This window comes from Haematobia irritans, chromosome 5, assembly GCF_050003625.1.
Source record: "Haematobia irritans isolate KBUSLIRL chromosome 5, ASM5000362v1, whole genome shotgun sequence".
In the NCBI taxonomy this organism is placed as follows: domain Eukaryota; kingdom Metazoa; phylum Arthropoda; class Insecta; order Diptera; family Muscidae; genus Haematobia; species Haematobia irritans.
Window position 1 is genome coordinate 125,121,136 of NC_134401.1, and position 18,200 is coordinate 125,139,335.

At 32.5% G+C, this 18,200-nt stretch overlaps 1 protein-coding gene across 1 annotated transcript in view; it reads right to left on the reverse strand.

Annotated features, from left to right (window-relative positions):
• The window catches only part of Syn2 (Syntrophin-like 2), a 277,516-nt gene that overhangs the window by 85,609 nt on the left and 173,707 nt on the right, over positions 1 to 18,200 (reverse strand). The window contains exon 7 of the mRNA XM_075310335.1: positions 14,968 to 15,126. Coding sequence (XP_075166450.1) covers positions 14,968 to 15,126 — 159 coding nt within the window. The remainder of the gene's footprint in view (positions 1 to 14,967; positions 15,127 to 18,200) is intronic.

Consider the following 18,200-nt stretch of genomic DNA (forward strand, 5'->3'; position numbering starts at 1 on the left):
AAGCGGATTTTCTGCCACTGATTTTGGTAATAAAATTCAATGATTTGCAAGCGTTGCTCGTTAGTAAGTCTATTCATGATGAAATGTCAAAGCATACTGAGCATCTTTCTCTTTGACACCATGTCTGAAATCCCACGTGATCTGTCAAATACTAATGCATGAAAATCCTAACCTCAAAAGAATCACCCTTTATGTGCCCTTGAAATGCGCTTACAAAATGCCGGACACTCACACAAGAGGTGTTTAATTGATTCCTTTTCCTCCGCATCATGAGAGCCTATCAGGCAGCGACCAGATATCAGGAGTGATATCAGATATAGCAGATATCAGGAGTGATATCAGATATCAAGAGTGTGCGGTTTAGGTTTAAACGGGGCCATATTTGCTTGGTGTCGTTACAACCCTTGCAATTCTTGCATCGAACATTTGTCATCATAACAGCCTTCTCACGCAGTAAGAGCTATCAGGTAGCCAGAGGCATACCAACAGATTCTTGTTCCCCTGGAATATGTAAGCTAGTCCCTAGCCTTGCTAATTCAACCGCTTCACAGGTCCCCGGTATGTTCCTATGGCCAGGCACCCATATTAGGTGAATATTGTGCTGCCCAGCCATCTCATTGAGAGATTTGCGGCAGTCGATGGCCGTTTTCGAGTTAAAGAACACAGAGTCAAAGGATTTTATTGCAGGTTAACTGTCCGAGTATATATTAATGCCAACATTTTTTGGAACATTATGATGACCGTTTTCGAGTTAAGGAACACAGAATCCAAGGATTTTATTACAGGTTGACTGTCCGAGTATATATTAATGCCAACATTTTTTGGAACATTACTTCTCAGCCAATTCTCTCTTATTGCTAATATTTCAGCCTGAAAAACACTACAGTGATTTGGTTATCATTTTTTAGCTATTCGAAGTTCCAGTTCATTAGAATATACTCCGAAACCCACTTGTCCATCCAATTTGGAGCCATCAGTGTAGAAATCTATATATCGTTTATTCCCTGGGGCCTATGTGCACCACGCCTCACTGTTGGGAATTAGAAAGGTGATTTAATAAATGCAGTGTACATGATGTTCTCCATATCTGGTTCACTATTCCCCTATGGAATAGTGAAAAATCTAAAATTCTTTGAATTACATGGATTTTATAGGGAACTTGGGGAAAGTTATGAAATAAGTATGGGGTACGTAGTCCGGTCGGAAAGGGGCACCTTCTCCTTGCTCACATAGAATTAACATTAACATCTTCATAAAAAGAACTCCAATTATATCGAATTTTCCCATATAAGTGCCTAACAAGAAAACAATTTTATTATTGGCTTCATCACAATTGAGCAGTTTTCATGAAATGTCATTCATTTTGATTACCTGAACATTGCGGTACATCTTAAAATTGTAAAAGACATTTGTAAGACATTTAGTTGACATTTAAAACAAGTCCATAAAGCCTAAAGACATATTGAAATGACATGAGTATGTCACATCACATCTGGCAAAGTAATCTCAAAAATAGATGTTGCGTTAAATTGTATGGTTAACGCAATTGTATGTGAGGTTAATAAAATTTCATTGACCAACAAAACAACAGTGGTAGTAAAGGGTGATTTGTTAAGAGCTTGATAACTTTTTTTTAAAAAAAACGCATAAAATTTGCAAAATCTCATCGGTTCTTTATTTGAAACGTTAGATTGGTCCATGACATTTACTTTTTGAAGATAATTTCATTTAAATGTTGACCGCGGCTGCGTCTTAGGTGGTCCATTCGGAAAGTCCAATTTTGGGCAACTTTTTCGAGCATTTCGGCCGGAATAGCCCGAATTTCTTCGGAAATGTTGTCTTCCAAAGCTGGAATAGTTGCTGGCTTATTTCTGTAGACTTTAGACTTGACGTAGCCCCACAAAAAATAGTCTAAAGGCGTCAAATCGCATGATCTTGGTGGCCAACTTACCGGTCCATTTCTTGAGATGAATTGTTCTCAGAAGTTTTCCCTCAAAATGGCCATAGAATCGCGAGCTGTGTGGCATGTAGCGCCATCTTGTTGAAACCACATGTCAACCAAGTTCAGTTCTTCCATTTTTGGCAACAAAAAGTTTGTTAGCATCGAACGATAGCGATCGCCATTCACCGTAACGTTGCGTCCAACAGCATCTTTGAAAAAATACGGTCCAATGATTCCACCAGCGTACAAACCACACCAAACAGTGCATTTTTCGGGATGCATGGGCAGTTCTTGAACGGCTTCTGGTTGCTCTTCACTCCAAATGCGGCAATTTTGCTTATTTACGTAGCCATTCAACCAGAAATGAGCCTCATCGCTGAACAAAATTTGTCGATAAAAAAGCGGATTTTCTGCCAACTTTTCTAGGGCCCATTCACTGAAAATTCGACGTTGTGGCAGATCGTTCGGCTATTCGTGATGAAATGTCAAAGCATACTGAGCATCTTTCTCTTTGACACCATGTCTGAAATCCCACGTGATCTGTTAAATACTAATGCATGAAAATCCTAACCTCAAAAGAATCACCCTTTATTTCCTAAATTGTGTGCTCAAGAGGAATGAAAGTAAGGATTCTACTGTGTGTTTCTGTTGAAGGAGTTTCAAGCTATGAAGAAAATCGTTTAAATCATTTTAAATTTTAGAATACTTCATGCGAGTACAAAAGCAGTTGTGAAAACATGTAACCACAGCCAGTGGGATAATGGAAGGTACTAAATTGTACATTTTATTAGATGTAGATTCAGGGAGGACAATAAGCTATAGCTATAGATGTGCAAGTGCTATAAAGCACTGAAAACAAGTTTGCCTGGGTCCAAAGATTTTGTCTATGCGCTAGTGATTTTGGTATTGATTTCGAAATAAAAAAACAAAAGATTGCAATAAGGACGCCTTTAAGACGCAAATGTTTTTGAATGTTGAGATTTGCGTACTTGATATTGGAAAACAAATATGAATTGGTTTCTTTCAGCTTCTTTCCATCATGTGGTATTAGGGTCATTTAAAAATGTGTTAACCATAATTTAAATTTCCAAATTCAGACGCAACTTCATGTATAAATTATGTGATTTTGCAAGTAAATAGCATCTTTAAAATAATGTATAGAAAGAGGCCTCCTGAATACATTTTTGGCTTCATGGTCAAATTACAAAAGAATCATCGAAGATTTCGGTAATATTGATAATTTGTTTCCAATTTTTTTAGGACAAATTTAACTAAGTTCATTTATATAAAGACACCCATTTTAAAGTCAAATCGTATAACTCTAAGACAAAATACATTCATTGAAAGGTTTAGTCGACTTTTGGTCAAGGAAAAAAAACATTGTATAAGATCACAGCAAAAAATTTTGGAAGTTCTTCTAAAGGTACAACTAACATATATTAACGCCCAAGAGAAAAAATTTTCCGACTTTTTCACCAAATTTTGTATGCTAGAGCAGAATTTAGCATTTTTTACCAAGTATGTAATAAAACAAGTAAGGAAAGTCTAAAGTCGGGCGTGGTCGACTATATTATACCCAGCACCACTTTGTAGATCTAAATTTTCGATACCATATCACATCCGTCAAATGTGTTGGGGGCTATATAAAGGTTTGTCCCAAATACATACATTTAAATATCACTCCATCTGGACAGAATTTGATAGACTTCTACAAAATCTATAGACTCAAAATTTAAATCGACTAATGCACTAGGGTGGAACACAATGTTAGTAAAAAACAAGTAAGTAAAGTCTAAAGTCGGGCGGGGTCGACTATATTATACCCTACACCCCTATGTAGGCCAAAATTTGTGTTACCATCTCAACTACTTCACATTTGCTGGAAGCTATATATAGGAGACAGTTTTTTTACTTCTACAAAATCTCTAGAATTAAAATTTAAATCGGCTAACGCTATCCAGTTAATTGGAGGAAACTTCCATTGAAAATGGGTCTAAAATGTGTAACAGTCTACCATATTTCCCCAACTCTGGTGTACGTATATATGGGAGCTATATATAATCTGAACCAATTTTGACTAAATTTGACATGTATAGTTAGAATAATAATTCTGCTATCTATGCAAAATTTGACGTAAATGGGAGTATAACTTTGACCCCCCTGGTCATATGAGTGCAAATCGGACGGAAGATATATATGGGAGCCATATCTAAATCTGAACCGATTTTAACCAAATTTGGCACAATTACCAATACTACTAAACGTACACCTTGTGCAAAATTTGAAGCAAATCACGGGAAAAACCTGGATTTTGAGGCCATATAAGTTCAAATCGGACGAAAGATATATAAGGGAGCTATATCAAAATCTGAGTCGATTTTGACCATATTTAGCACATACAATAGTATCGTTAAAAGTACCGCTTGTGCAAAATTTGAAGTAAGTCAGGGCAAAACTCGGGCTTTTGAGACCATATAAGTCCAAATCGGGCGAAAAATATATATGTGAGCTATATCTAAATCTGAACCGATTTTAACAAAATTTGACACACTTAACGATACTATTAAACGTACCCCTTGTACAAAATTTGAAGCAAATCACGGCAAAACTCTGGCTTTTGTGGCCATATAAGTTCAAATCGGACGTAAGATATATATGGGAGCTATACCTAAATTTGAACCGATTTCAATCAAATTTACCAAGCATTGGTAGAATGTCAATTCTACCCTCTGTGCAAAATTTCACGAAGATCGGTTGTAAACTTTGGCCTCTGTGGTCATATGAGTCTAAATCGGACGAAAGATATATATGGGAGCTACATCTAAATCTGAACCGATTTGGCTGTTATTTTGCAAGATTTTCAAGACTCATAAAATATTTGGATGTACGGTATTTCAAGAAAATCGGTTGATAAACACGCTAACTATGACCACATCGGGAATAAATATATATGGCAGCTATATCTAAATCTGAACCGATTTTTTTCCAAAACCAATGGCGATTGTCTTTGTCCCAAGAAACGGCCCTATGCCAAATTTGAGGACGATCGGACTTAAATTGCGAGCTGTACTTTGTGCACAAAATTACATATACAGACAGACGGACGGACAGACAGACAGACGGACATCGCTAAATCGACTCAGAATTTAATTCTAAGTCGATCGGTATACTAAAAGATGGGTCTATGACTACTATTTCTTGGCGTTACATACAAATGCACAAACTTATTATACCCTGTACCACAGTGAAGGGTATAAATATGGGAAACATTTAAATCTGAAGCAATTTTAAGAAAATGTTGGTATTCTGACCATTTTTGTCGAAATCAGAAAAAACATATATTTGGGAGCTATATCTAAATCTGAACCGATTTCAACGCATAGCTACAATGCTAATTCTACTCCCTGTGCTAAATTTCAATTGGCCACTGTGGTCATATGAGTGTAAATCGGGCGAACGATATGGGAGCTATATCTAAATCTGAACCGATTTCAATAAAATTTGGCACACTTGACTACTTTACTAATTGTACTCCTAGTGCAAAATTTCAACCAAATTGGGGTAAAACTCTGGCTTCTGGGACCGTATTAGTCCATATCGGGCGCAAGATATATATGGGAGCTATATCTAAATCTGAACCGATTTCTTCCAAAATCAATAGGGTTCTATTCTGAGCCAAAACACATACTTGTGGCAAATTTGAAATCGATTGGACTAAAACTGAGACCTACACTTTGATTAGAAAAATGTGTTCACGGACAGACGGACAGACAGACATGGCTATATCGACTCAGGAGCCTACCCTGAACATTTTTGCCAAAGACACCATGTGTCTATCTCATCTCCTTCTGGGTGTTGCAAACATATGCACTAACTTATAATACCCTGTTCCACAGTGTGGCGCAGGTTATAAACATTATTATGATTTTTTAGCACAATTTGATTGTATTTTAGCTCAATTTAAAGAAAATAATGTAATATAAGCTAATTATTTATCTTATTTGTGGTATAGAATCTGGATTATGACAGCGCTTGCATTGGCGTTTTTTTATTTTCTGCAATTTTCGCAACGAGATGTTCTCCTTTTATTAGGCGAATGTTCTCCGGCTGTCCGCTAACAAAGTCATCTAGATTGTATTGAAATTCAGAATGTTCTTCAACCTCAACCGTCATCCTAAGGGCGTAGGCAATATCTACTCTAACATCCTTTTGAGGTGTAATTGGTTTTTTTTTTTCATACCGGTTTATAAAAATGGAAGTTTCCAAGTATTGACTAAAGCTGAATGTAGCATGGAAATCCATAATGGCCAATATCATTTTTGTGCATAATGGAAACGCTGTAATTTTGAACTGCGTTGTCGTTAAGGTCGACGCCACCCATTCTAAAATTATATTCTTTCAATAGGTGGGGTTTATTGTAGTTCACAAATCGGCCTGGTTATATAGTTGCCCCATTTTTGTCGCGTGTTTGTTTCTTCAACTTTTTGACTGACTACATGATCAAAATTAGTCGCAATGATTAATTCTTTATTCCTTCCTTATTTGATTTGTAGTCATAACTTCCACGTGGGAGATGCTTTCCACTTTTTTTTTTCAAAATTAAACCTACAATGCATTAATATTTGTTACAATATGAAAAACATTACGAAAAAATTTGAGGAAAAGGTATTAAAATATTATTCGAAAAATCGAACGTTGGGTTAATATGGGTTAAAAGCATTTCCAAAAATTTTCTCCCAATGATGTTCTTTATTTTAACTACAAAGGTAGTTCTTTTAATTCAAATTTTTATAACTCGTTTTTTTTTTTCATATTTTTAACTTTTTTTCAAAAGGGATCAAAACAGATTAAGAATTAAAAAAAAAAATAAAAACAAATTATAAACTTTTTTTTCGAAAAAATGCTAAATGCAATCTAGAAAAATTTGGAGATCCTTATGAGGTTAGGTTAGGTTAGGTTAAGTGGCAGTCCGATGTATCAGGCTCACTTAGACTATTCCGTCCATTGTGATGCCACATTGATGTACTTCTCTCTTATCACTGAGTGCTGCCCGATTCCATGTTAAGCTCAATGACAAGGGACCTCCTTTTTATAGCCGAGTCCGTACGGCGTTCCACATTGCAGTGCAACCCCTTAGAGAAGCTTTGAAACCCTCAGAAATGTCACCAGCATTACTGAGGTGGGATAACCCACTGCTGAAAAATTTTTTGGTGTTCGGTCGAAGCAGGAATCGAACCCACGGCCTTGTGTATACAAGGCGGGCATGCTAACCATTGCACCACGGTGGCTCCCCTAATAATAACGGTTATGTTGTATCAATAATAATATGTTGATTATGTTGTATCAAATATAATATTTAAATGCTGGAGGGCAATTTTTGATTTTCCAGGCAACTGTTACTGGAATAAGTCGGACAGCTGCCAAATGAAAGTTTTAGAAATGATTGCAACCTGTACTTAGTTGCAGTAAATAAGACTATCAGAAAAGTCTGACACACAAAAAAAATTTTTGATTTCAATCACGGAAATAGCAGACTCAATCACGTTTGTATTTAATTGAACATTATTTCCGAATTTGTTAACAAATTGATTGAATCAATTGATATTTTAATTGGAAACGTAACAAATATCAATCATTTGTTTAATTGGATTTGCTTAAATAATTAATTGAATCGAGTAACATATTAATTCAATCCGCTTCCAAATTCCATTAAGTGTTTAATACAAAAAATTTCGGTGATAATTTTTGTGTGTAGTTAAGAGAGTCTATATACACTGAAAAAAAGTAAACTGTTTTCTAGGAAGAATAAACTACCTCGCACGAAAATTGAACTAAATTTTACTCCACATTTTGAGATTTCCACAAAGCGTTGTTAAAACCAGGAAATTTTAATGCCCTGTTGTACTTTTTACCTGCAGTTCACGAAATTATATCATCTCATAGAAGAAAAAATTAACTAAAAGTAAAGAAGAAAATCATTGGCGCCAAATCATGACCATTTTAATCATATATTTAGTAGTTCATTCTTACTATTTTTGGGAATCGTACGAAAATCTTCTTTTGCTTTAGTTCATATTGAACTTATGTGTACGGTCATTGAACTTTATACTCACGTTTAGTTCATACAATTTTTGAGACATACTTAAAAAAAAAGTAAGATTTCATTAAGCTGTGGAAAATTTCGATGAAAATAATAAAATTTAACTACAAGCAAATAAATTTTTTTCAATAAAAATAAGTTAATTTAGCCGTATGTAAGCCGTCCGTTTAGTTATATATACAGTCCGTCCCTTCGTTTTCAATTATAACTTCAAACAATCATATCTTTTCACCATATCTATCCAAGAAAGCTCCACTCTAGTAGTAAAAGATAAATTGAATTACATTAAATTTGAGAAAACCATATAAAAAAATTAATTTGCACAAAATTTTATTAATCTAAATGTAATTTGGACGCAGTCAATTTGATAAAAATTCTCTAAGGCCTTAAAATGGAAATCCCCAATGACTATTATTACGTTTAAATATACCACATATGCGTAGCATACGGGTGTAGAATTTCTACATATCCTTGTGCAATGGCACATAACCTCGCACCCACATGAATATCCAATTGAAATAATAGAAAAAGCAATTTGGTATGCAATTTCCTATGAAAATGAACAAAACTAGCATATGGAATGTTTTAATATTACGATGCATGTGTATGGATGCTTTCCATTTCCGTAGATATGTAAATGATGGTTGATGGCAATTAATGCATAATGTGTCAATATGCCTGTATCCATAGAGTGAGGGTTTAGCATATTTCAGTTGCAAATAGTTGGGAATATTCAAATTGCAAAATATATTTCAGTACAATGGAAAAAGTTTCTATGTTTTGAGATGATTATGCCCACAAGGCAAAAGTGATTGCTTAACTTCAAAAAACTTCAATTTAAAGATGTAAAATTTTCAAAATAAGCCGTAAGAAGCTTATTTAATCTAAAGATTCAAAATTTCTGTTAATTTCTGTTTATATTAAAAATGCAGGTTTTTGTTTTGAAATGTTTGTGCTCAAAAGGTGGGTATTAAGTTCGAGTTTAGCCGCTAAAAACGTCATTTATTCACGATTACTTTTCTTTAATAATCCATTTTAAGGAATACAAACTTTGTGAAAATTTGCTTTGGGCTTTTCCCCATCAAGTTATAATAAAATTTGCAACAAATACGTATAATTTCATGCATTTTTCCCTACTGATTAAGTTTTCACTTTAGCGATTTTAGCGGCTAAACTCCAACCTAATACTATCTAAAAAAAAAAAAATGATTGAGCCCACAATGACAAAAAATTTAGGTTTATTTTAGAAAATTTTAATTAAAATAGTTTTCTGATTGCAACATGTTACAAATAAGTCAATACTTTTAGCCAAATTGAAGAAAATTCACTAAAAATGAGAAATTTTATTTCTGTTGTTTAAGAAAAAAACAAGTATATACGGCCGTAAGTTCGGCCAGGCCGAATCTTATGTACCCTCCACCATGGATTGCGTAGAAACTTCGTAGACTGTCATCCACAATCGAATTACTTGGGGTGTGGTACCTTAAAACTTCTTAACATCGTTTTCTAAATTGTGAGTTAGTCCATACGTGGTTAATATTAGACAAAAAAGTTATGTATAGGTAAGTCTACAAATAATTACGAATCGACATGGACTTTTGCACAGTACGTAGAGAGCCAGAATTGAAATATGGGGGTCGTTTATATGGGGGCTATATAGAATTATGAACTTGATATGGACCAATTTTTGTGTGATTGGGGTCGATTTATCTGAGGGCTATATACAACTATAGACCGATATGGACCTAGTTAGGCATGGTTGTTAACGGCCATACAACATACAACAATGTACCAAATTTCAGTTGACTCGGATGAAATTTGATTCTCTTAGAGCAATCGCAGACCAAATTTGGGGGTCCGTTTATATGGGGGCTGTACGTAAAAGTGGACCGATATGGATCAATTTTTGCATGGTTGTTAGAGACCATATACTAACACCATGTACCAAATTTCAGCCGGATTGGATGAAATTTGGTTCTCTTAGAGCAATCGCAAGCCAAATTTGGGGGTCCGTTTATATGGGGGCTATACGTAAAAGTGGACCGATATGGACCAATTTTTGCATGATTGTTAGAGACCATATACTAACACCATGTACCAAATTTCAGCCGGATTGGATGAAATTTGGTTCTCTTAGAGCAATCGCAAGCCAAATTTGGGGGTCCGTTTATATGGGGGCTATACGTAAAAGTGGACCGATATGGACCAATTTTTGCATGGTTGATAGAGACCATATACTAACACCATGTACTAAATTTCAGCCGGATCGGATGAAATTTGCTTCTCTTAGAGCAATCGCAAGCCAAATTTGGGGGTCCATTTATATGGGGGCTATACCTAAAAGTGGACCGATATGGACCAATTTTTGCATGGTTGTTAGAGACCACATACTAGCACCATGTAACAAATTTCAGCCGGATTGGATGAAATTTGCTTCTCTTAGAGCTTATCGCAAGCCAAATTTGGGGGTCGTTTTAAAGGGTGATACGGTCAAAATTTGGTCAATATAAACTTGACGTATTTCTTTCAATTTTGCATTTAAAAACCTGAACATCCTTCATTTTGAAGGTGTGTGTAGAATGTTGCTCCTATTTTGATTTTGGAATTCACTCTTCAGTTGTCAAAATGCCGTCCAAGCAAGAAGAGCAGCGTATCAAAATTTTGCTCGTGCATCGCGAAAATCCGAGCTACTCGCACGCAAAGCTGGCAAAATCGCTAAAAGTTGTCAAATCAACCGTTACAAATGTAATTAAAGTGTTTGGGGAACGTTTGTCGACAGCAGCGTTGCCAGAATTGTTTCACAAAAAACCGCTAGATTTGTCCAAAAAAGTAGCCAAAAAAAAGCTAAAAAATGTTAAAAAATAGCTAGAAAAAAAGCTAAATTTTTTTGTATCAAAAGTCACATTTTTGATTGAAATTTAACAAACTTAAATGCTTTATTTCACCTAAAATGCATATTATTTTAATTGTATTCATTTTACTTCCATTTCTGTGAGACTGTAGGAAAATCTAAGTCATATTAGCTCTGTGTGCGTACTCGATACATTTTGATTACTCTCACAAATTTTTACTGGAATTCCTTCATTTATATTTCCTAGTAAAAACTTTTTTCCCGGTAAACTTGCAACTATCAGCTGGTTAATCATCAACAAGTCCAATGTCTCATAGAACTGCATTAGAAATATCAATATATTTCGTTTTAACTGAATTAATGATAAATTCGTGAACGTGTACACTTCTCCTAATATTATTAAGAGAATAAAACCCATTCTGTCTTGCAAGTTTATACTGAATAACTTTTATTGGAAAACTTCCCATACAAACCTATTGTTGTCCAATTTTCGTAAATGTAAATCCATTCCATTAATAAATAGCAGATTTGTTTTGATCCTGTCACTACGATTTTTTTTATTGGATTTTTTTTTTTGATGTTAAAAAAATAATACCACATTCAAAACTTTATTTCTTTAATTATTTCTATGTTCGGTTCCAAATATTTTGTACACTAATGATTTTGGTATTGATTCCGAGTCAAATTTGAATTTATTCGTTTTTTTCAGCTTTTTCTTCATGAGCTATCACAGTGCTTTAAAAACGTGCTAACGACAACTTAAGTTTCCAAATTCCGACTCGACTTTAAGTAGAAATTATTCTGTGTATACGTTTTCAAAATAAAATGAAAAACCTCTTCTATTTTTTAACGCTATTTTGGTTTGTGGTCAACATACAAAAACTCCACAAATTTAAAGACTATTTAATTAATTTTAAGAATTTTGTAGAATTAACCCTAGCCTTCTTTCATGAAAAGATACCCATTTTTAAGTTGAATCACTTAACTATAAGAACAAAACAATTTTATCGGCTTATGGACCTATGAACTCAATTTAAGCAAACTTCCCCATTTCATTTTAGGAAAATATATTTCATTCATATTTATTTTATGTTTTAGTAAAATTGTGTAGTATATTTGTATACAACTTTTTACACCCACCACCATAGAATGGTGACGGGGGTATAATAAGTTTTTCATTCCGTTTGTAACACATCGAAATATCGATTTCCGACTATATAAAGTATATATATTCTTGATCAGGGAGAAATTCTAAGACGATATAACCATGTCCGTCTGTCTGCTTGGCTGTCTGTCTGTTGTAATCACGCTACAGTCTTCAATAATGAAGCAATCGTGCTGAAATTTTGCACAAACTCGTCTTTTGTCTGCAGGCAGGTCAAGTTCGAAGGTGGGCTATATCAGTTCAGGTTTTGATATAGTCCCCATATTAAGACCTCCCGATATGGGGTCTTGGGCTTATAGAAATCGTAGTTTTTATCCAATTTGCCTGAAATTTGAAATCTAGAGGTATGTTATGACAATAAAAAGGTGTGCCAAAAGTGGTGAGTATCGGTCCATGTTTTGGTATAGCCCCTATATAGACCGATCTCCCGATTTTACTTCTTGGGCTTATAGAATCCGTAGTTATTATCCAATTTGGTTGAAATTTGAAATCTTGAGGTATTTTAGGACCATTAAAAGGTGTGCTAAAAATGGTGAGTATCGGTCAGGTTTTGGTATATCCCCCATATAGACCGATCTCCTGATATGGGGTCTTGGTATAACACCCATATTCTAGAATCGATAGTTTCTATCCAATTCGCCTTAAATTGGAAATCTAGAGGTATTTTAGCTTATATAGGAGTTGTGCCAAAAATGGTGACTATCGGTTGATGTTTAGGTATAGCCCCCATATAGACCGATTTCCCGAATTTATTTCTTGGGCTTCTAGAATCCGTAGTTATTATCTAATTTGATTGAAATTTGAAATCTAGTGGTATTTTAGGACCATAAAGAGGTGTGTTAAAAATGGTGATATCCCCATATAGACCGATCTCCCGATATGGGGTCTTGGGCTTATAGAATCCGTAGTGTTTATCCAATTTGCCTGAAATTGGAAATCTAGAGGTATTTTAGAACAATAAAGAGGTGGGCCGAAAATGGTGAGTATCGGTCCATGTTTTGGTATAGCCCCCATATAGACCGATCTCCAGTTTTTACTTCTTCGTCGTCTAAAATCTCTAGTTTTTATCCAATTTGCCTGAAATTAGAAATCAAGAGGTATTTTAAAACCCTAAAGACGTGTGCTGAAAATGATGAGTATCGGACCATGTTTTTATATAGCCCCCATATAGACCGATCTCCAGATTTTATTCTTGGGCCTATAGAAACCGTAGTTTTTATCCAACTTGCATCAAATTGTAAATCTAGAAGTATTTTAAGACCATAAAAAGGTATGCTAAAATGGTGAGTATAGGTCCATGTTTTGATATAGCCATCAGATAGACCGATTTCCCGATATTACTTTTTGGGCTTCTAGAAACCGTAATTGTTGTCCACTTTGCCTGAAATCGAAAATCTGGAGATTTTTAGGAATATAAATAGGTGTGTAAGAAATTAGGCTTCTAGAATCCGTAGTTTTTATCTAATTTGCCTGAAATGAGAAATCTAGAGGTATTTTAGGACCTTAAATATGAGAGCCGAAAATGGCGTGTATTGGTCCATGTTTTGGTTTATCACCCAAATAGACCGATCTCCCGATTTTACATGAAATTTTAAATCTAAATAGAAGTATTTTAGGAACATAAAGAGGTTGATAATGAAAATTGTTTGAAACTGAATTATAGTTTCCAGATTTTACTTCTGGTATGATTACCAGATTAAATAATGGGGGTAAAAATCTACAGATGTTAGATTTTAAATCAAGGCGTAATTTCATCGTTTTCTTGCACACTTGCACACGATGTTTATTATTCCTCTAAAACTCAAACAAATATTGTTCTTATAAATCCAGAATCTGATCTAGTCTTCATAGGTAAAATCTTTGAATTTATCTTCGGGAAGTGTACTGGTTGAACTGATCTGCTTGTCATCAAATCCTCCTGAAATTTTCACAGGAAACTATAATATTTGATTCATGGTGGTGGGTATTTAAGATTCGGCCCGGCCTTTATATACTTGTTTTGTTTAATATATCCCCCGTATGGACTAACTTACAATTTAGACGACGGTGTTAAGGAATTTTTAAGATACCTTGCCAACGGCAAGTGTTACCGCAACCCAAGTAATTCGATTGTGGATGATTTTCCCGCCAACTGTTACTGGAATAAGTCGGGCAGCTGCCAGACGAAAGTTTTAGAAATGATTGCAACCTGTACTTGGTTGCAGTAAATAAGAGTATCAGCCGCACTTTATGATCTTAACGAATGGACGCGAATTTCAAATATGAGTGCTCTAAATTAAATTAATACATTTTTAACGTAAAAATCTCTTATATTGAAGAAATTTGTCCCGAATATTTATTTTAAATTGCGTGTCCTAAAATGTAGGTTGCCAACCCAAAATACATGAAGTAAGTGTATGACTTTTTCTTATCAATTCATGTCGATTTAAATAGCAATAAATTTATGTATGTAGGTTATCATAGCTTGGGGAGTATGCTGGAGCATTTATGAAATAAGAGTATGCTGATAAAAAGTGGTCCTCTATAAAAGCATTGCGTGTTCATATACTGCACCTTTCCTTTTAACCAACAGCAGGATACTTTTATTCGAATATTTTTTCTCCAAAAGGAAAGCGAAATATTTAATTTATTCCAACATAATCAAAAGTTATGATGAAAAAATGTGAATGAAATGGACAAGGTATTAAATTTGCAACCCGACTGAATGTTTGTTTTTTTCGATCAAGAGTTGCCATATCATTCTCTTAATATTTTTCCACATTTTTTGGAATATATGGCATTTTTCTTTTTTCTTTTGTTTGTTTTGTTATTGCAACGAAGTAGGGATGAGTTTCATGCCTCTTATAGTGATATTAAGATAAAGTGATTTAACATATAATTGGAGTTTTTTGTTTTTCTTTTCAACTTACCGGTGGGGATTCGAATAGCATGACTTCGGTTCCTTTTAGTATTAAAAATCGTGGTTTATAACTCTGCCATGATATATTATTATTGATTACACCCTCATTTACCCAGCCCATGTATTCGATTCGTTCGCCAACAGCAAAATTTCGATTATAAAGTTTCATCTGTAAGAGAATGGGTGAAAAAATACAAAAATTATGAATACAAATAGTAAGTGACGTAAAATCAAGTAAGAACGGGAATTAGTTTGGACGGTCCAAAACTCATATTGAAACACTCAGAAATGTCACCGACATTACTGAGAGGGGATAGTCACCATGGTTGCCAAAACTAATATACCAAAATTTGAAGAAAATTTTACCAAAAACCTACCTAATTAAAAAAATCTTTATAAATATCCCTTGGATTGTAAATCTGTAGAATTTTAAGTGTTTTAACGATTTCAGCTTGCTACTTCTACACAAAAGAAGAACTTACTCACCATGGGACTTTGATAGTATGACACTTAAATTTTTAAAGATATTGAACTTTTGTCAAAATTTTATTTCTATAGAAAATTTTGTTAATTTTTGTTTCTATCGAAAATCTGGTGAAAAGTTTATTTCTAAGGAAAATTTTGTCAAAATTATTTTATTTCTATAGAAAATTTTGTCAAAATTTTATTTCTATCGAAAATTTTGTCAATATTTTACTTCTATAGAAATTTTGGTCAAAATGTTATTTCAATAGAAAATTTTATCAAAATTGCATTTCTTTAAAATGAAACAACATTATATTTCTGTAGAAAATTTTGTCAAAATTTTATTTCTATAAAAAATTTTGTCAATTTTTTTATAGAAATTCTTGTCAAAATGTTATAAAAAATTTTGTCAAAATTTTTTCTATAGACAATTTTGCCAAAATTTTATTTGTATAGAAAATTTTGTCAAAATTTTATTTCTTAGAAAATTTTTTCAAAATTTAATTTCTATAGAAAATTTATAAAAAATGTTTGTTGAAATTTTATTTCTATAGAAAATTTTGTCAAAATTTTATTTCTATAGAAAATTTTGTCAAAATTTCATTTCTATAGAAAATTTAATCAAATTTTTATTTCTATAGAAAATTTTTCCAACATTTTATTTCTATAGAAAATTTTGTCAAAATTTTATTTCTCAGAAAATTTTGTCAAAATTATATTTCTTAGAAATTTTTTCCAAAATTTAATTTCTATAGAAAATTCTGTAAAAATTTTATTTTTATTAAAAATTTTGTCAAAATTTTATTTCTTAGAAAATGTTGTCAAAATGTTATTTCACTACAAAATTTTGATTCTATAGAAAATTTATTTATAGAAAATTATAGAACATTTTATTTCTATAGAAAAATTTGTCAACATTTTATTTCTATAGAACATTTTGCCAACATTTTATTTCTATAGAAAATTTTGTCAAAATTTTATTTGTATAGAAAATTTTGTCAAAATTTTATTTCTTAGAAAATTTTTTCAAAATTTAATTTCTATAGAAAATTCTGTCAAAATTTTATTTTTATAGAAAATTTTGTCAAAATTTTATTTCTTAAAAAATTTTGTCAAAATGTTATGTCACTACAAAATTTTGTTTCTATAGAAAATTTATTTATAGAAAATTTTATTTCTAAAATTTTATTTCTATAGAAAAATTTGTCAACATTTTATTTCTATAGAAAATTTGGTCAAAATTTTATTTCTACACAGAAAAAATATCACCAAACTATTTCCAATTAAAAAGTTAATTGGAATTTTTAAAATTTTAAATTAAAAATTTAATTGATACAATTAACTTTTTAATCAAATTTAGAAGTGTGTTAAAAAAGTGATGAACATTTTTTTATTTAATTTTAATTAAAAATGTATTTTTTATCCAAATAAAAAATACAAGCCAATTTAGAATGTAATTCAAAATCGTTACGTTTTGTAATTATACAATTAATTGAGTTTTGCAATCACCATCAATTAAATTTTTAATTGAATCAATTAAAAAATTAATTGAAATTTGCTAATGAAATCAATTAATTTTTTAATCAATAATTTTTTCTATGCCCAATTAAAATTGTGATTGATACTATACTTTTCGTGATTGAAGACATTTAAATTAAAAAATTAATTGGATCAATTAATTTCGTGATTGAATAAAAAAAAATTGTGTATGGAAAATTTTGTCAAAATGTTATTCCAATAGAAAATTGTATAAAAATTGTATTTCTTAGAACATTTTGTCAAAATTTTACTTCTATAGAAAATGTTGTCAAAATTTTATTTTTATAAAAAATGTTTGTCAAAATTTTATTTCTATAGAAAATTTTTCAAAATTTTATATCTATAGAAAATTTTTCAAAATTTTATTTCTATAGAAACTTTTGCCAAATTTTTATTTCTATAGAAAATTTTGTCAAAATGTTATTTCTGTAGAAATGTAAAGTACATCTTATTTGAAGAGGCATATATTGCAAAATCTACCAAAACACCAGTAATTCTACCAATCTACGAAATGGTAAAAAATCTACCATTTTTGGTAGAATTCTACCAACTGTGGCATCTGTGTTAGTCATCCGCTGAAAAACTTTTTGATGTTCGGGCATGTTAACCATTGCAACACGGTGACTTCCATGAGAGGTAGCATGGGATATTCAATTAAATTTTTCATATATTAAGGTCCATGTTATTTCGTCCACGTTTTTCGCAATTCCGTTTTTTCATTTATGGCAATATAAAAAGAAATACTCATAAAATCGTTACCACAAACGTGTTAACTGGTATCTCACTTGAAATTGTCACAAACGTGTTTACTGTTATCTTTGTTAGAAATATCCCATAGCTCACTTGAAAATATCATAAAATATCTCGTGACAAATTCTTTCAGTTTCAGTTTCAGTTTCATTTCCATTTCATTTTTATTTCCTGTTTTTTTTTTTTTTATTAAATGGTCGAAAAAAGCATAGTCTCAAAGGGAACTGAACAATAGTAAAAGCGGTCATACATTTTCAAGTGTCTACCGCTTTATAATGGTCACAAACACATACGCAGACACATATACATATCAAATACCATACATATTTTACATTTTTTAGGACATCAATTTCCAAACGAATTTATGTTACTCTTGTGACCAATGAGTTTTATTTCGGTGTCCTGTTTTTGTTTTGAAAGTACTTTTGTTATAAGTGTGCCTATGTGTGTGTGTGGGAATGAGTACGAGTATATGGGGTATTCCGTGCA